Source organism: Heterocephalus glaber, unplaced genomic scaffold (genome assembly GCF_053883595.1).
Source record: "Heterocephalus glaber isolate CG9 unplaced genomic scaffold, H.glaber_assembly_v1.0 deba00001744, whole genome shotgun sequence".
Classification (NCBI taxonomy): Eukaryota; Metazoa; Chordata; class Mammalia; order Rodentia; family Bathyergidae; genus Heterocephalus; species Heterocephalus glaber.
This window is the reverse complement of record NW_028258450.1, coordinates 2,725,880-2,745,603: the sequence shown is the minus strand read 5'-3', so window position 1 is coordinate 2,745,603 and position 19,724 is coordinate 2,725,880. Positions and strand designations below refer to the sequence as shown.

Genomic DNA, 19,724 nt, shown 5'->3' with positions numbered 1-19,724 from the left:
TGAGTTAAACCCCTGGCCCTTATAAAATAAAGATTTTTTAAAAGCGCTGGCTGTGGTGGCACATGCCTGTAATCTCAGCACTCAAGAGGCTGAGGCAGGAGGATCACCATGAGTTCAAGGTCAGCCTGAACTACAAAGTGAGATCCTGTCTCAAAAAAAAAAAAAGCCAGGTATGGTGGTGTATGTCTGTAATTCCAGTACTTGGGAGGCTGAGGCGGGAGAATCACCGAACTGGAGGCCAGTCTGGACTCCATAGTGAGTTCAGGGCCAGCCTGAACTACAGAGTCAGACCATGTCTCAAACAACAACAACAACGAAAGGTATTTTTATGGGCCCTAGATGGGGAGCGTATTGTAATGTGTTTTGTGTGATGGGCAGGTACTGAAGTAGGGGTGGGATGTGGGTAAATGGACTGAGGCTCACCTCATCCCTCTCCTTTGCAGAACGGGGGCAACCTACTGTGTGCCGTGGACGAATCCAACGACCACATGCTGTCCGTGTGGGACTGGGCGAAGGAGGCCAAGGTGGTGGAGGCCAAGGTGGGGCGAGCGTCCTCGTCCCGTCCTGTGGTGCCCCGGGGACTGAGCCCATGTCAGGGGTCAGGAGTCGCTGTCAGATAGATTTGTGTTTAAGCCCTGCCTTTGCCGTCTGCTGTATGGCTTTGAGCAAGGGACCTGCCCTCTCCAGCCTCAGGTGCCTCATCTGTGAAATGGGAACAGTGGTGGCATCGCCCTCCTAGGGCCTTGGGGAGAGGGTGCGGATGAGGTGGCTGCTGACTCAGTCCTGTGATACTCAGGACAGATCTTGGTCTGCCTGTGTGGGCAGTGGCCTGTTTTGTAGTGAGCCTTGCTGGGGACAGAGATACGGGCCCAAGGGCACTGCCTGAGCCCAAGGTAGAAAACCCGGTGCTAGGTCACAACCCACCATTTAGGGAGGAGAAGTGGTTGCCAAGTGAGGCTCTAGAGTTAGACCTAGGTGGGTCAGATTGCCCAGTCCAGTCTCCTACTGTATTTTAGTTTGCCATGTAGGAAAAGTCCCGGCAAGGAGGATTTGCAGTGCACAGCCCACACAACTGTAGAGGGCAGTCCTGCATGGGATGGGTGTGGTAGCTGGTGGCTTTGAGGTCCTTACTCGGAATCTCCTCTACCTCACAAAGTGCTCCATCGAGGCCGTGCTGGTGGCCACCTTCCACCCCACCGACCCCACCCTGCTTATCACCTTTGGCAAATCCCACATCTGCTTCTGGAACTTGGAGGGGGGCAGCCTGAACAAGCGGCAGGGCCTCTTTGAGGTGAGTGCCAGAGTGTGGGGACAGACTGGCCCAAGAGAGACAGGCGGGCCCCCCCAGGCAGACCCTGAAACCGCCCAGGGGATCCCAGAGGCTCAGAAGGACAGGGGTGCTGGACCTTTGCCTGCTGGGAGCTCGGTTCCCTTATCCACTCCTCAGGGACGGCCGTCCTCAACTCGAAGTGCGGAGGAGTCCACAGAACGAGAGCACAGCTGCTCCTGGCAGGCAGTAAATGTTCCTTAAATGGGTGTGGCAGTGGTCCTTGTGGCTGAGATAGAGATTGAGCAGGAAGCAGGAGGGTGCAGGGACCTCTGACCAGGCTTCTCTGACCCCCAGGGAGGCCTGGGGAGCCCTGGAAGGAGATGCCATGGGGATACTGAGGCAGAGAGAAGAGCCAGGCAGGAGCCCCGGGGTGGGGCAAGGGTGACTATGGTCAGGAACCCCAGGGACCTGTGCACTCCAGGCAGGAGGTATGTGGAGATGGGTTCTCCCCATGGGCCCTCACACCCCAAACCAGAGTCGGGATCCCTTGGGCCCCAGTCCTGGATGTAGGTGACCCCTAGAAGGCCCACTGCTTCAGCCACGCTCTGACACATCCCTTCCTCCTCCTCCACCTTAGAAACATGAGAAACCGAAGTATGTCCTGTGCGTGACCTTTTTGGAGGATGGTGATGTGGTCACTGGAGACTCTGGTGGGAACCTCTATGTCTGGGGCAAAGGTTAGTGTCACTCCATCTCTGTGGTCCCCAACCCAATGTTCCCAAACACCCCTGGCTGTGCTTCCCTTTCCTGAACCCACCTCACGTGAGCAGATCACTTCCCGGCTGATTCCAACAGCCTCATCAGGTCAGCTCAGACACCCCACCTCCGTGCAGCCTTTAGGGACCACCCACCCCCATCTGCAAATCCCATGTCAGGGATGAAGTCTACATTATAAATGAATGGGTTAACTCGAGTGTAGATGGATGCACAAATGGATGGATGGGTGGGTGGATGGGTGGATGCAATGGGTAAGTGGATAGGTGGGTGGATGGACAGATGGATGGATGTATAGATGGATAGAAGGATAGGTGGGTGGACAGATGGATGGATGTATAGATGGATAGAAGGATAGGTGGATGGATAGGTAGATGGTTTGTCCCATCCTGTTGATCAATTGATGAATGAAGAAATAAATGAATAAATAGAACAGTGAGTAACTGAATGTGTTGTCCTCCTTAATAGGTATGTGATTAGGTGAATGAACAGTTTAATGAATGAGCGATGGTCACTACCAATGGATGACTGTTAAAGAATAAATAGGCCTTGTCTCAGTCAGTGGATCTGTAAAGTGATGAATGAATGAGTGAGTGATTGAGTAAATGATTGTTTCAGCTAATGCATTAATATGTTATGAAGAACGGATTGTTATAGGAAGTAGATTGATGGTTGAATGAATAAATGAGTTGGATGTTCCAGCCAGTGGATGGATAGATGAATAAGTGGTTGTTCCAACCAGAAGTGACTTCACTAATAAATTAATGGATCTAGGGATGTAGATCAGTGGGAGAATATGTTCTAAGCATGTGCACAGCCCAGGGTTCAGTGCCTAGCATCAAAAAATGTTTTTGGTTTTCCTGGGAATGGTGGCACATGTCTGTAATCCCAGCACTCTAGAGTGGCTGAGGCAGAAGGACTGTAAGTTTGAGGCCAGCCTGGGAAATTTAGTGTGATCCTGTCTAAAAATAAAATAAAAAGGGCTGGGCGTTAGCTCAGTGGTAGACCACTTGCCTACCATCTTCAAGGCCCTGGGTTTGATCCACAGCGCCCCCTCCCTCAAACAAAACAAGTGACAAGTTTTATTAGATGACAGACTCAGAAGAGCAGTGGCCCAGCAAATGGCTGAGCTGGTGGAATCAGGGCACTTTGACCCCATCACCCATCCCTCAGCTGTCTGGGAGACAGGCTCTGTGACCTTGAGCAAGGCCTTTCCCGCTCTGGGCCTCAGAGTCTCTGCCTGCGAGGTCAGCTGGAGGCAGGGTTGAGCTCCAAGCACCAGTGCCTCTCACCTGGCAGAGCCGGCTTCCCACCAGTGTTGCTGAAAAGATGGTGGACAAAGTGACAGAAGGACACAGCTGTGTGGAGAGGCCAGCTCACCTGGATGCGACCTGCAGGGTGGGGAGCAAAGAGAGACGTTTGTCCGTCCTTCCCGTCTCCAGGCCTTGAGGCTGCCCCATCCCACTCAGTTTGTTTCAGGAGCAAATGCAGATATGACCGAGCCCCTCCCTCCCTGCCCTTGCTCCCTACTTCTGTCTGATGCTTTGCCCTTGCATGTACACTTAGGCACACCAGATTTCTTTTAATTCCCTGAAGAGTCCATGCTCTCCCATACTCTCTGCCCTTCTCAGAAGGTTGTTCCTTCTTCCTGGACTGTTCTTTTCTACCCTCTTTTGTCCCAGCCAACTTCTACTCAGCCTTCAGGACCTTCCCTCCTTCAGGAAGCCCACCCAGGCTGGGTGCCCACTATGGGTCTGTGTTCTAGGCCTGACTGCCCTAGGTTGTCACTGACTGCTGCCGACTTTGTCTCTGCCACTGAACTGTGAGCCCTGTAAGAGTGTGTGATCTGAGGTTTTCCTTGTCACTACTGTGTCCCCAATACGAGACTGGGCCCAGAATAAATGCTAGTTAAATAATTGTTTAAATACCTTAGTAGTAGAGTGCTTGTCTAGCATGGATGAGACCATGGATTCCAAACCAGTACTGCAAAAAAAAAAAATTGTTGATTGAATGGGTTAATGGATGAATGAATGGTGGGTAGATCAACGTTTGGGTGGTAGATGAGTGAATGGGTAGATGAATGGGAAGATAGATGGAAAATGAGTGGTTATTTAGGTAGAAGGAAAGATTAACTGACGAAGAGGTAGTTGGATGAAGAGGTGAATATGTGAATGGGAGGTAGACGGATGGATGGGTGGATGGATGGACAGGTAGAAGGGAGAGTGGCTGTATCAGTGGAGAGATGGGTGGATGAATGGATGGGAAATGGATTGATCGATAGATGAATGAGTAGAGTTGGCCAGAAGATAGGTGAGTGGGTGAAGGCATGGGAAGTTAGGTGGGTAGATGTTAGTTTCAGATGATTTAATGGAGGGATGATAAGGTACTTAGTCAGTGGGTGGTGGATGGGTAGAAGGGCAGGCAGAAGAGTAGAAAGATGAGTGAAAAGATGGACATAGGCTTGAGAGTTTGAGGTGCCTCCAGGACTCAGGGCAGGGTTGCTTCCCCATGCTGCTCCCTGCCCCCCCCGCCACCCCACAGGTGGAAACCGCATCACGAAGGCAGTCCTGGGTGCCCACGACGGCGGCGTGTTTGGGCTGTGCGCCCTGCGGGACGGGACGCTGGTGTCTGGAGGGGGCCGCGATCGGCGGGTAGTCCTCTGGGGTTCTGACTACAGCAAGCTACAAGAGGTGGAGGTGAGGACGGGGAGGGAAGGGGGCCCCACCCTGCCGAGCACCTGACCCCAGACCGCCTCCCGGTCCCCCACCCCTGATGAAGTGCGTCCCGAATCTGTGCTTCCAGGTCCCTGAGGACTTTGGCCCCGTGCGCACTGTGGCCGAAGGCCATGGAGACACGTTGTATGTAGGGACCACACGCAACACCATCTTGCAGGGCTCCATGCACATGGGCTTCTCGCTGCTGGTCCAGGTGGGCGTCTCCCTGCCTCTACCCTTCCCCAGCTCTTCCTCTTTCTTCCATCTCTCCCACACTCTTCCCACCCTCTCCTCACTGCCCAGCAAACACCATGCACCTTCCCTTTACCTGCTCCCCTCCCAGCCACATCCTGCCCTGACCCGCGGACCCCCTGACCCTCTGTGACCCAGCACCCTGTGTGTTGACTGCTTCCTCAAGTGAGTTCCCCCCAACTAGGCTGCCTCCTGCCCTCCTGATTGGGGGTGGCATCCTCTCATTGGGTGGTTGCTAAGTGGCTTGGCAAGTTGTTATGCTATCACATGGGCCACACGTGTCCAAGGCTTCAGCTCTAAGGAACTGGGAAGGGTCTCCTGGGGTCTGCCTGGTTTCTTTTTGCAACTCAGATGCACCCTGCTCCCTTCCCGGTTATGACATCCCTGCCCCTACCTGTTTAAAATCCACTTAGAGAGAGGCAGTTCATATGGCGGTTAGGAACATGAATTCTGGAGCGTGACTGCCTGGGTTCAGATCACACCCCTGGAGGGGCATGGTGGCATCCCAGCACTCAGGAAGCTAAGGCAGGAGGACTGCTATGAGTTAGAGGCCAGTCCAAGATACATAGTGAATTCTAGGCTAGCCTGAACTACATGAGACCCTGTCTCAAAAATATAAAAAATAAAGAAGATAAAAGAAAGTGAAGGCAAGAGGGGTTTTCTGGGTGTCCCAAGGCCAGAAGGGTCCTTAGAGACCTCTAGTGATAATCTTATTTTATTTATTATATTACTAATATGGGTTAATATAGCATAACTATATTACAATTCTATGAAAATGAATCTTGAGGCTCAGTGTGATGGCACACACCTGTAATCCCAGCACTCAGGAGGCTGAGGCAGAAACATGAGTTTGAGGCCAGCCTGGGCTACATAGTGTTTTGTTTGTTTGGGTTTTTTTTTTGGTACCGGGGATCGAACTCCAGACCTTGCGCTTTCGAGGCAGGCACTGGAACCGCTGAGCTAAATCCCCGGCCCCTGGGCTACATCGTGTTTAAGGCCAGCCTAAACTATGTAACAAGACCCTGTCTCCAAAAGAACCCACCCCCCAAAGCTTGATATTATTATCATTATGACTACTGTTTATTACTGATAACATACCAATGTTTTCTGTGATTAGTAACAGCCACTTCCATACTGGTATTTTCTGAAATAATAATAGTAATAGCCACTTCCATTTTGTGAGCATCTGCTCTGAACTGGCCTTATGGATAGCACTTTCTTCTATCCCTGATTTGAATGACTTTGGCAAGGGTAGGTGGCTACACAATGACTGGGCCCCTTTCATAGCAGGTAAAACTGAGGCTCCAAGTAGACGTCACTGGCCAGTGACTGGCTGCCCACAGAGGAAGAAAGAGCTGAGGGTCAGCACCATCAGGCTGAGCACCCTCCAGGAGACCTCAGGTTTCTGGACTCTGTGTGACACCAGGCCCATTGCAAGAGGGCTTTCCCTGAGGCTTGGAGCCTGAGCCCCAGGATGTACGTGGCCAGGGTGAGCGCCACCTGGGTGACTCACGAGGTCAAGCACTGAGTCACCACACTTTCCTGCCTCCCATTGTGCAGAGAAAAGCAGGAGCCAGGGGGAAGTGTAGGACTGGCCTTGAAACCACCCTGAGGGGCAGGAGCCAGCTGATTGTGAGGGACAGGTCTTCCCTGGGTCATCCTGGACAGGGCAGGTTGCTGGGTGGTTGGGTTTCTGGAAGCAGGATGGGTGGAAAAGGGACAAGGTCTCACTTTCCATCCTGCCATCTTCCTTTCCTGCCAGGGCCATGTGGAAGAACTATGGGGCCTGGCCACACACCCTAGCCGGGCGCAGTTTGTGACATGTGGGCAGGATAAGCTGGTACACCTCTGGTGTTCAGAGTCCCACCAGCCCCTGTGGAGCAGAGTCATTGAGGTAAGGAGACAGGGGCTGCACATTGTCCCAGCAGAACTCCCTTTGTCTATACCCAGGGCTCAGTGAATCAGGTGGAAGCCACACAAGGTGTCTTTGCCAGAAGGGTATTTAATACAGGGATTTGAGTGCTTGCTAACTTCCTTGGCGGGGCCAGAAGGGCAAGTTCTTGATAGAATAAAGCCTAGAATGACACCATAGAACCAAGTGTCCAGGGCAACCTTTATGGCCATCAAGGAGGGTGAGGACTCAGGAATCACTGAGTTCAAGAACATACTGTTGAGCCCTGCATGGTGGTGCATGCCTGTAATCCCAGCACTCTGGGAGGTGCAAGGCAGGAGAATCACAAGTTCAAGCTCAGCCCGGCTAGCTGTTTGTTTTTTGATTTTCTGCGACTATATAGTTCAGGCTGGCCTTGAACTCACTAGCCCAGTCTGGCTTCAAAGTTTTGGCGATCCTCCTGCCTCAGTTTCCCAAGTGCCGAGATTACAGGTATGCACCACCATACCCGGTTATTCAAGGTGGTAAGGATGTTGAGTCCCCATTTGGAATCAGGTTCAGGAAGATGAAACCATTTGCCCAGGGGTAGTGTAGTTACAGACATAGCTTTTATTGAGTGCTTCCTGTGGACCATCTTATTTACCATTGTAAGCACTTTATAGCTAGCTTATAACAATCCCAGGGAGTGTGTGCTGATGATCTACATTTGCCAGATGAAGGAGCTGAAGCTTGGAAAGGGCTAGTTATTTGATGTCACTCATATGCCTAGGAAGTGTGGGAGACACAGTCTGAACCCAGGTCTGACTCCATGGCGCCTTATTTATTTACTGCGGTGGGGAAGTTGATAATGCTTTTATGGAAGGCAAATTGGCATTACATATTAGAAATCTCAAAACCATGGGTACTCTTTGTCCCAATCGTCCCACTTCTAGGAAATTACCTAAGGGAGTCATCTTAGATGGATAAGGAGCTGTGGGGATTTGCAGCAGGAGCAAGAAAGGATGGAGAGACAAGGAACAGCGGCGGTTCAGACTGACCTGGCGAAAGGAAGGGGGATGGGCAGGGCTGGCGGCTGGGCAGTGGAGGGAGGAGCGGCCCCTCTGGCTGGGCCTAGCACTGGCTCTGAGGCAGGAGAATGGCTCCCTGGACGCAGGCCCTGCAGCTCTCAGCCCTGCCTCTTCTTCCTCAGGACCCCGCCCGCTCGGCTGGCTTCCATCCCAGTGGCTCTGTCTTGGCTGTGGGCACAGTGACTGGCAGGTAAAGCTGAGCAGGCCTCCTGCCCCTTGGCCCCCCAACCCCCACAGCGATCCCAAAGACGTGTTAAAGAGGTCCCCTTGCAACATTCCTACATCTCTGCTGGGCCTCTGCTCCCTCCCTCAGACCTCACAGGTTGTCCCCCCTAGCCAGTCAGCTCACCCCTTTCATTATGTTTTCCCTTTAAAGATGGCTGCTGCTGGACACCGAGACCAATGACCTGGTGGCTATCCACACCGATGGCAATGAGCAGATCTCAGTGGTCAGCTTCTCCCCAGGTAAGGAAGGGCTTGGGACCCCAAGAGGCAAGGGACAACTACTGCTAGGAGTGGGGGACAGAGCCCCAGCTGCACAGGCCTGGGAGAGTTTGTAGCTTGTAGTGGGGGTGGCGCCTGGGGCTCCTGAGGAGGGGCTGAGTCGGGGACGGGAGGGGGCGGAGCCTGGGTGCCTCCTCATGGCCCCTCCCCCTCCCCCAGACGGGGCGTACCTGGCCGTGGGCTCCCACGACAACTTGGTGTACGTGTACACGGTGGACCAGGGCGGCCGCAAGGTCAGCCGCCTGGGCAAGTGCTCGGTGAGTGGGCAGTGGCCCCCCGCCCGCGCCACCAACCCACCCAGACGGTGCAGAATTAACCAATTTTCTACCTCAAGGGAGCGCAACTTCAACACTCAACTGACTTTGCCCTGACCACCTCCAGGAGTCTTAGTCTGCCCCCACCCCCTCCTGTGTCACGCCCCTTTGTGTAGCCCCGCCCACACTAAGCCCACCCCTTCATATAGCCCTGCCCCTCGCATCTGAGCCAGACCCCTTGTAGTCCCGCCCCTTATGTTCTAAGTGAACCTTCTGTGTAGCCCCGCCCCCTTGTCTAGCTCCGCCTACGCATTCTAAATTGACCTTGTGTTCTAAGCACATTTTGTCAGCTCCGCTCATCCAGTCTGGCCCCGCCCCTGATAGTCTGGCTCCGCCCCCACACTCCGAAATATTGTATATTTTTCCTCTGGCCCTCCATGTTTTCACGCTACCTCTGTGTTTTGCCTTCTTCTTGATCTAATTCTCATCCTTTTCTTTGCTTCTGTCCTCTCCGGCTCTTAACTGTCCCTTGCATACCCCGCAGGGCCATTCCAGTTTTATCACCCATCTGGATTGGGCCCAGGACAGCAGCTGCTTTGTCACAAACTCCGGAGACTACGAGATTCTGTACTGTAAGTTCTGAGACCCAGAGTCATCCTTCCTCAGCCTTATTTGCACCTGGGGTTGGCATAGACCTGAGCTCTGCCACAGGAGCAGAGGCCTGGGGCCTCTACCTTCTGATTTCCTGACTTGGCAGGACCGGTTTTAACCAGTTCCTCCCGTTTCTGGTTGGTTGGTTGGGAGGTCCCCGCTCAGGTTTGAGGTGTCTGGACCCGGAATCCAGCTTTCAGCTGGTGCGGAGGTGTTACGAAGCCCTCTGTACCTGTTGTCGTGGACTGGATGGGTTTGGTCGTGGTTCTTCAGGCCCTGAACACCTCCCCTGCTTTTCTGTCCCAGGGGACGTGGCGACCTGTAAGCAGATCACCAGCGCGGATGCGGTGCGTAATGTGGAATGGGCCACGGCGACTTGTGTCCTGGGCTTTGGGGTGTTCGGTAAGCTCTGTCACGAGGGAGGTCCTGGTGAGGACAGGAGTCCAAGAGTCATCCTGGACAGCCAGGCCTGGTGGCGCATGCCTATAATCCCAGCGCTCGGGAGGCTGAGGCCGGAGGATCACTCGAGTTTGAGGCCAGCCCAAACTACATAGTGAGATGAGAGAAAGGTTCATTCTGGCCCCAAGGCAGTGTGCACATGCCAACTGTGTGCCCCTGTGCTGGGCCTGGGCAGGGCAGTGCTAGGACAGTGGTGACCATATGACCCCCAGCCTGCTTTCCTGGAGCTCAGAGTCTAGTGAGGGAGACATACTTGTCCCCAGCCAGTGATGACCCAGAGTGGGTAGGGCTGGAACAGGGGAACTGGGTGGGGAGCATATGGCCTCAGCTGGGAGGAAGTCAGGGAGGGCATCCTGGAGGAAGAGGCATCTGAGTGAGGAAACCAAGGGATAAAGAGCTTTGTGGAGTGGTGTTGGAAACAAGTCGCCTGTAGGTAAAGGGAATAGCATGTACAGAAGCCCACAGGTGACAAAGAATTTGGGAGAAATGCAAGAAGGCAGCCGGGTGTGGTGACACATGCCTGTGATCCCAGCACTTGGGAGGCTGAGGCAGGAGGATCATCTCAAGTTTGAGGCCAGCCTGGGCTGCATAGTGAGACTCTGTCTCAAAAAAAGAAAACAAACAGAAAAAGATGATTCCGAGTCCTATCCTTGATAGAGATAGGATAGGTAGGAAGGAGGCAAGGAACTGGGGCCCAGAGCCTGGTCGTCTTGGGATCCTTGGCGCCAGCTGGCCTCTTCCCACCCCTCTCCCTCTTTCCCACAGGAATCTGGTCCGAGGGTGCAGACGGGACTGACATCAATGCTGTAGCACGCTCCCACAACGGGAAGCTGCTGGCTTCTGCAGACGACTTTGGAAAAGTCCACCTGTTTAGCTATCCTTGCTGCCAGCCTCGTGTGAGTTCCCGTAGGGGCCGGGTTGGGGCTGGAGGTGACTGCCAGGGTCAGGGGCAAGATTCCAGGCCCCTCCCCCTGGGCCTCAGTTTCCCCATCTGTACAGCTAGGACAGTGGACTTAACCCAGGGAACTTTCTCAACATGAAGGTCGGGGAACTTCCTTAGTGCTGAAGTTGTGGCCCCTTAAGGGTCTGAGAACCAGCAGTTCTGAAATCTTTGAGTCTTTCCCCCTTATTAACTCAACACATATTTAATGAGCACCTACTGTGTACCTGGGCAAAGGGGAGGATACATCAGTGAGACTGACAAGGCCACAGGCCTGACCGAGCTACATTCTAAGTGTTGTGATGGTTCCACAATGCTGGAGCCCTGAGGTTTTGGATCCCAGCATCCATGATTTCCCCTGGGGGCCAGGATGCTGCCAGGCAGGTGGTGAGAGTGATGGCCTGAGACTGGGAGAGCTGCTACTCACTCCCTTTTTTTTTTTTGGTACCGGGGATTGAACTCAGATCCTTGCGCTTGCGCAGCAGGTGGCGAAACCACTCAGCTAAATCCCCGGCCCTCACTCCCATTTTTAATGGGAAGCTGGTTCTGTGCAGCAAAGCCTTGTAAGGGTTTTGTTTGTTTTGCTCTGCTATATTGGAGATTGAACCTGAGGGCCTTTGCACTGAGCTACATCCCCAACACCCCCCCTTTTGTTTTGGTACCAGAGATCTAACTCAGGACCTTGCACTTGCCAGACAGATGTGGCACCACTGAGCTAAATCCCTGGCCCCTAATATTTATTTATTTATTGAGACAGAGTTTCACTATGCAATTCAGGGTGGCCTTGAACTCAGTATGTAGCCCAGGCTGCCCTTGAACTTGTAAGTGCTGGCATTTTAGGTATGCACCACCACACCTGGCTGTTGTTACATTTTAATAGGAAATTTTTATACATAAGAGTAGAGCAGGGTGTGATGATGCACCCCTGTGATCCCAGCACTCTGGAGGCTGAGGCAGGAGGATTGCTGTGAGTTGAAGGCCAGCCTGGGCTGCACGGCGAGACCCTGTCTCCAAACAAAAAAAAAAAGCAGAGAGAATATAGTCCACGGTTACCAAATTTGACATATTCATCCCCCCATCCTTCTCTTTTTCCTCCTCCCCCTCTCCTCTCCTGTTGCTTCCCTCTTCCCCTTCTTCTTCTTCCAATATTGGGGATTAAAATCCAGGGCCACTGTGCCACTGAGCTCTTTGTTTTATTTTTTTCATTAAGTTTATTGGTACATTTTAGGTACACAGTACAGTTACATTCATCATTGGGAGCTTGTACCTGTACATGATGTATCTTGGTTTTTAATTTTTCCCCATTCCCCTGCCCTCCTTTCACCCGCTCCACCCTTCTCTATTTACAAAGGCTTTGTTTCCATTTTTTCCTTTTCTCATATTTTCTCCTTTCCCTTCCTTCCTTTCTCCTTCCCCTCCCACTTCCCCCACCCCTTTGGACTTTTTCTTCCCATTTCACATTATCAATTATACAATTTGATCCTTATTTACACTTTCAGTTTCTCACACCAGAGAAACTGTTCATTCGGTATTTACACATGTGTGTCCTATTCAGCATTTTTTTTTTTTTTTTTTTTTTTGGTACCAGGGATTGAACTCGGGACTTTGCGCTTGCAAGGCAGGCGACAGAACCACTGAGCTAAATCCCCGGCCCTGTGTGTCCTATTTATTTCACTTCAGAGTATGGCCTCAATGTGCATCCACTTAGCTATAAATGTCTCTAGTTTCTCGTTCTTTATGTCTGAGTAGTACTCCATTTTATTAAAAAACCACATCTTCTTTATCCAGTTTCCAGTTGATGGGCACTTGGGCTCGTTTTGTGTGTGTGTGAGACAGTCTGGCAAAGTTGCCAAAGCTGGCCTTGGATTTGTGGTCCTCTTGCCTCAGTCTCCCAAGTAGCCAGGTTATAGGCACCATCACCACAGAATGATCTCTTTTTTATTGGCTTCTTTACTCAACACCATGTCTACAGGATTTATCCTTATTGCAAATAGCAGTGGTTAATTCTTAGCTATTGGCCGATAAAACTCCATTCAATTATTTATCCATTAGTCAACGTCTTTTTGGTGGTACTGGGATGGAACCAACATATCAATGTTTTTTTGGGTTTTTTGGTACCAGGGATTGAACTTGGACCTTGAGCTTTCGAGGCAGGCGCCAGAACCACTGAGCTAAATCCCCGGCTCACCAACATTGATTTCTTTCTTTCTTTCTTTCTTTTTTTTGGTACTGGGGATCTAACTCGGGTCCTTGTGCTTGCAGGACAGGCAGTGGAACCACTGAGCTAAATCCCCGGCCCTGATTTCTTAATATGATCCTATACTCAGTCCATATTCGGATGCCCTTCATTGTCTCCAAAATGGCTTTCTACAGTTTGTTTAAATTAGGGCCCAAATGTTGCATTTCCTTGTGTCTCAAATCTCTTTATGATCAGCCTCTCCTACGGGCACCCTCATTCTTTCTTTTTATGTTCTCAGACCCAGAGCTTTTTATTTTTTGAGACAGGATCTTGCTTTGTAGTTCAGGCTGGCCTTCAGTTCAGTAAGTAGCCCAGGCTGGCCTTGAACTCACAATGATCCTCCTGCCTCAGCCTCCCAGAGTGCTGGGATTATAGCTTTGCATCATTACTCTCAGCCCTGTCCTGTTGATTCTTACAGCCGGGGTTTAGTAAACAGAGAAAGGAACGGAACAAGAAGAGGTCAGGGTGATGTTACCTCTTCTGACCTCTTTTTCACTTCTCCCCCATCACAGGCCCTCAGCCACAAGTATGGTGGACACAGCAGCCATGTGACAAATGTGGCCTTCTTGTGGGATGACAGTGCGGCCCTGACCACGGGGGGCAAGGACACCAGCGTGCTGCAATGGCGGGTGGTCTGAGCAGGGTTCCCAGGGACACGGGGCCAGAGACGAGGTGGCAGGGTGGAATTTTATTTTCAGGAGATGTCTATTGCGGAGGAGAGTAATATATACCCAGAGTATGTCTATAGCAGAGCGGTTATGGGGGTGGGAGGGTGAGCAGACAGAAGTCTCTATTTATCGGGGTGGGAAGAGGGGTCACAGTGCTTTGGGGAGCCATTGGTGTTTGGTTTGGGGTGGTTTCTTTTCTTTTATGTTTTTTGAGACAAGATCTCACTGTGTAGTCTAGGCTGGCCTTGAACTCAGTATGTAGCCCAGGCTGGCCTCCAACTCACGTGGATCCTCCTGCCTCAGCCTCCTGAGTGCTGGGATCACAGGTGTGCGCCATCACACCCAACGGGTGTGTTTTTTTTAAGTTTGTTCTTTTTTAGCATCCAGAAATAAAGACATGTGCACTGAGCTGCTGTGTCAAGGTCTACATACTTGGAGTGTGCATTATAGTGACAGCATGTGTGGGTGTGTGTTACACATCTTGTGATAAGGAACTGTTATTACTTAGGTCCGTATTGGATGCAAGTGACAAAATCATTTTTTAAAAATTTTTCAACTGATTTCTACATCAGTTTTATTTTTACTTTTATTAGTACACATTTGCAGTACATAATGATTACATTCACTGTGGGGATTGGTACGTGTACATAACACATGTCAGTTCCCTACTTTCTTCCCCCTCCCTTCACCTCTTTTATTTTTAAAGCATCAGTTTCATTTATTAATAAGACCTTATAAAGTTAATTATCATATACACAGATTGAAAACCAGACTAATAGGCCAAAGAACATATAAAACATGTAAGACAGGGCCAGGGATTTAGCTCAGTGGTTCTGGCACCTGCTTGCAAGCACAAGAACCTGAGTTCGATCCCTGGTACCAAAAAAAAAACAAAACCAAAAAACCACCCCCATCCCCAAAAAAACCTTGTAAGACAACTGCACTAAATCAAGATACACTTTTATTTCTTTTTTTTTTTTTGTATATCCTTTTATTGTACATTTTAGGTGTACAATATAATGACATTGATCCTTGGAGATATGCACCTTTACATAATCTCTCTTGGTTCTTATTTTTTTCCCTTTCCTCTGCCCTCCCTTCAACCCCTCCATCCCTCCGTATTTATAAAGACTTTGTTTCCAGTTTTTCATTTTCTCATATTAATTCCAGTCCCTTCTTTCCTTTCCCCTACCCCTCCCACTTCCTCTTCCCCTTTGCCCCTTTTCTTCCTATTTCACATTATCAATTATACCTTTTAATCCTTATTTACACTTTCAGTTTCTCACACTAGAGAAACTATTCGGTATTTACATTTTTTTTTTCTTTTTTTGACACACGGTCTCACTGTGTAGTTCAGCTGGCCTTGAACTCAGTGTAGCCCAGGTTGGCCTCAAACTCACGGCAATCCTCCTGCCTCAGCCTTCCAAATGCTGGAGGTGGGCACCACCTCCCCCAGGCTAGGGGACACTTTTAGATACATTTTCCACATTGAATTAAAATTCCTTTTTGTTCTTTCTCTTTTTTCCTATTGTCTCTTATTTTGTGTGTATGTGTGTACATATATATATGTTGAGTTTTTCATATAGGAGAAACCATGTAATATTTAAGTTTGTGTGTCTGAGTTATTTCATCTAACATGATAGTCTCAAGTTCCATCCAGTTTTCTACAAATAAGTCAAGTTTATCCTTATGACAGAGTAGTACTCTATTGCATATAAACACCACATTTTTTTAATCCACTCATCTGTTGATGGACATATAGGCTGTTTCCAAGATTTAGCTATTATGAATTGTGCTGCTATAGCTGGGCCAAATGAAATTTCTACTTTTAGTTTTTGTGGGTTTTTTTGCAGTACCAGGGATTGAACTCAGGACCTTGTGCTTGCAAGGCAGGCCCAATGCCACTGAGCTAAATCCCCAGCCCAAGTTTTTTGAGGACTCCATAGTCTTCATTTCCATAGTGGTTGTATCAGTTTACACTCCCACCTAAAATGGAGAAGGATTCCTTTCTCCCCACAGCCTTGCCAGCATGTTATTGGTTGATTTCTTTCCTTCCTTCCTTCCTTCCTTCCTTCCCTCCTTCCCCCCCCTTCTTTCTTTTTGCTTAAATTCTTTTATTGGTACATTTTAGGTATACAATATCATTGGGTGCTTGTGCCTGAACATGATGTATCTTGGTTCTTATTTTTTCCCTATTCCCTGTCCTCCCTTCACCACCTCCGCCCTTCCCTATTTACAAAGGCTTTGTTTCCATTTTTTCCTTTTCTCATAATTTTTCCTTTTCCTTCTTTCCTTTCCCTTTCCCCTCCCACTTCCCCTACCCCTTTGGACATTTTCTTCCTATTTCAAATTATCCATTATTTATTTCAATCATTTTAATCCTTATATACACTTTCAGTTTCTCACACCAGAGAAACCATTCGGTATTTACACGTGAGTCCTATTTATTTCACTTAAGAGTATGGCCTCAATATGCATCCATTTAACTATAAGTAACTCTAGTTTCTTGTTCTTTATGGCTGAGCAGTACTCTAGTTTATTAAAAAAACCACATTTTCTTTATCCAGTTTCCACTTGATGGGCACTTGGACTATTTCCAAGCTTTAGCTGTTACAAACTGTGCTGCTGTAAACATGGGTGCACATATATCACTGTGGTATGATTCTTTTAATTCTTTAGGGAAGATACCCAGCAGGGGAATAGGGGAATAGCTGGGTCAAATGGAACCTCCAGTTTTAGTTTTTTGAGGAATCTCCACACTGATTTCCACAGTGGTTGCACCAGTCTACACTCCCACCAACAGTGGAGAAGGGTTCCTTTTTCCCCACAGGCCCTCCAGCATTTGTTAGTGGCTGATTTCTTGATAGCAGTCATTCTTTCTGGGGTGAGGTGGAATCTCAGTGTTGTTTTCATCTGCATCTCTTGAATGACCAGTGATGTTGAACATTTTTTCATATATTTATTTGCTGCTTTTACTTCTTTGAGAAATGTCTGTTCATTTCAGATGCCCATTTTTGAATTGGGTCTTTGAATTTGGGGGGGTCTGAGTTTTTTCAGTTCTTTATATATTCTACATAGTAGTCCTTTGAGGTACAGCTGCTGAAAATTTTTTCCCACATTGTAGGTTGTCTGTTAGCTCTATTGGTGGTTTCTCTTGCAGTGCAGAAGCTTTTTAATAAGATGAAATCTCAGTTGTTGATTTTTTCTGCTAGTTCCTGTGCTACTGGAGTTTTGTTCATAAAGTCTTTTCCTATGCCAATGTCTTCAAGAGTTCTACCTAATTTATCTTTCAGCAAGTTTAGTGTTTCTGTTTTAATATGTAGATCTTTAATCCACTTCAATCTTAGTTTAGTGCATGGCAATAGATATGGGTCTAGTTTTAATCTTTGGCAGGTTGAAATCCAGTTTTTCCAACACCATTTATTAAATAGGCTATCTTTCCTCCAATGATGGTGGTTGGCTCCTTTGTCAAAGATGAGGTGGCCGAGTATGTCTGGAGTTGTTTCTGCATCTTCTAATCCATTCCACTGATCCTTGGATCTATTTCTTCTCCAGTACCATGTTGTTTTTATCACAGTAGCTTTGTAGTATAGTTTCAAGTTGGGGATTGTGATAGCCCCTGCCATGTGTCTGTTGCCTAGAATTGCTTTTGCTATTATAGGTCTCTTCTTGTTCCAAATGAATTTTTGGATTGTTTTCTAAAATATATTATTGGAATTTCAATTGGCTTTGAATTAAATCTATATAGCAGCTTTGGAAGTATGGCCATTTTCACTACATTGGTTCTTCCTACCCAGGAACAAGGGATGTCTTTCTGTTTTCTTATATCCTCTTTGATCTCTTTTTTCAGAGTGCTGTAGTTTTCTGTGCAGAGGTCTTTTGCTTCCTTTGTTAGATTGAGGCCTAGATATTTCATTTTTTCCCCGATGCTATTGTAGAAGGAATTATTTCCCTAATTTCTCTCTCAGTGAGTCTGTTATTTGTGTACAAGAAGGCTATTGTTTTTTGAGTGTTGATCTTGTATCCACCTACTCTACTGAATCTGTCAATTAAGTCTAGAAGTCTTTTGGCAGAGTTTTTTGGGTCTTCTATGTGAAGTATCATATCGTCAGCAAATAATGACAGTTTCACTTCTTCCTTTCCTATCTTTATTCCTTTTATTTCTCTTTTCTAATTGCTGTGGCTAATGTTTCCAGAACTATATTGAACAGGAGTGGTGATAGTGGGCATTGTTATTGGTTGATTTCTTGATGACAGCTGTTCTTTCTGGAGTGAGATGGAATCTCAGTGTTGTTTTAATTTGCATTTCTCAAGTGGCCAGTGGTGTTGAATATTTTTGCATGTATTTATTGACCATTTGTATTTCTGCATCTGAGAAGTGTCTATTCATTTCAGATGCCCATTTTTAATTGAGTCTTTAAATTTGGGGGGGTCTAATTTTTGAGTTCTTTTTTGTAGCTATTAGTCCTTTGAGTAGTAGTTGGCAATTATTTTTTCCTATTCTGTAGGTTGTCTCTTCACTCAGTGCTTTTCTCTGCTGTGCAGACTGAAATCATTTTCTAACTCAGGTCAAAAGCGAACATGATGGGCTCACATTACATAAAAAGGAAGGGCAGATGTGCTTCTGGATTTCAAAGTCATCAAGTCAGCATTTCTCTCTTGGACCAGCATTCTCTGTAACAGAAAGCAGACACCCAGTACTTCAGAGCTCCTATCAACCAGCTTTGGCCCTGGCCCAAGACTATGGCCAGGGAGGCAAGACTAGGTAAAAACACAAAAGCCTCCAGCTGACACCCAGGGGTGGGGTGAAAGAAGGAATTTTTTCAGACAAGTGAGTTCATAACACAGTAGGTATCTGGGAGATGGGGTGCTGGGATTCTAGGTTGCAAGAAACCAACCTAGCTCCATTCAGCATTAGCAAAATAGATGTCAAGTTGTTCAACCTGGTGGTCCAGGAAAGGCCCAGCTGGATTCAGGAGGCTCAAATGCGGTCATTGGAATTCTTCACCTGGGGGTTTCTCAACTTAGTGCCTGTATCATCTTGACCAACTTGTTTTGGTTGTTACTTTTCTTTTTCCAGTACCAGGGATTGAACTCAGGACCTTGTGCTTGCCAGGCAGGCGCAGCACAGCTGAGCTACATCCCTGACTTTAGCAACTTTTTTTTGTTTTATGCTTTTGGTACTGGAGACTGAACCCAGGCCCTTGAAAATGTCACACACATGCTCTCCTTCAGAGCAACATCCTGCCTCCTATTTTATTTTATTTATTTAATGGGGGTGTGCTGGAGATTGAACCCAAGTCCTTTGCACTGACCTACATCCCTGGCCCTTTTTAAATTTTTTTTGAGACAGGGACTCCCTAAGTTGCCCAGGCTGGGCTCAAACTTATGATCTGTGTGCTTCAGCCTTCCAGAGTGCTGGGATTAAAGGTGTGTTCCACCATTCGGAGCTTCCCAGCTCCAGTTTTGTATGTATGTATGTATTTATTTATTTATTTATTTATGATACGGGGATCGAACTCGGGTCCTTATGCTTGCACAGCAGGTGGTGAAACCACTGAGCTAAATCCCCGGCCCTGTATTTTATTTATTGATGGAGACAATCTCATCCAGCCCAGTCTGGCCTCGAACTCTTAATCTTTCTGCCTTAGTCTCCCAAGAGCTAGGTTTACAGGCATGTGCCACCACACCCAGCTCATTTTTGTATTTTAAATTAGAAGGTGGCAGATGCTCTGCAAAGGGCCAGATAGTAAATGTTTTTGTCTTGTGAACCACTCGTCTCTGTCACTACTAACTATTGTGGTGGGAAAACAACTATAGACCACATACACGAATGACCTGGGCTCTCTCCAAATAAAACCAAAGATAGTGAAATTTGAATTTCTCATAATTTTCACATCATAAAATACTCATGGTTTGACTTCTTTTGAAGCATTTAAAAATATAAAAAAATTCTTAGCATATGAACCACAGATGGAACTTTTGTTTTTCACCCAGTACTGGGGATTGGAACCAAGGATCTTCACACTGAGTTACATCCC

The 19,724-nt window shown here is 48.2% G+C and overlaps 1 protein-coding gene across 14 annotated transcripts in view; it reads left to right on the top strand.

Annotated features, from left to right (window-relative positions):
• The window catches only part of Eml2 (EMAP like 2), a 28,274-nt gene extending 14,183 nt beyond the window's left edge, over nt 1-14,091 (top strand). For 13 of the 14 annotated variants that reach the window (XM_087200611.1, XM_087200610.1, XM_004867143.4 and 10 more), the window contains 13 exons: nt 444-539; nt 1,157-1,291; nt 1,908-2,007; nt 4,586-4,740; nt 4,847-4,972; nt 6,773-6,904; nt 8,091-8,158; nt 8,345-8,433; nt 8,632-8,729; nt 9,271-9,358; nt 9,684-9,779; nt 10,602-10,732; nt 13,528-14,091. In XM_087200611.1, coding sequence (XP_087056737.1) covers nt 444-539; nt 1,157-1,291; nt 1,908-2,007; nt 4,586-4,740; nt 4,847-4,972; nt 6,773-6,904; nt 8,091-8,158; nt 8,345-8,433; nt 8,632-8,729; nt 9,271-9,358; nt 9,684-9,779; nt 10,602-10,732; nt 13,528-13,653 — 1,440 coding nt within the window. In that variant the 3' untranslated portion in view covers nt 13,654-14,091. The remainder of the gene's footprint in view (nt 1-443; nt 540-1,156; nt 1,292-1,907; nt 2,008-4,585; nt 4,741-4,846; nt 4,973-6,772; nt 6,905-8,090; nt 8,159-8,344; nt 8,434-8,631; nt 8,730-9,270; nt 9,359-9,683; nt 9,780-10,601; nt 10,733-13,527) is intronic. The other variant, XR_015447144.1, reaches the window with a different exon arrangement.
• The last annotated feature ends 5,633 nt before the right edge of the window (nt 14,092-19,724 follow it).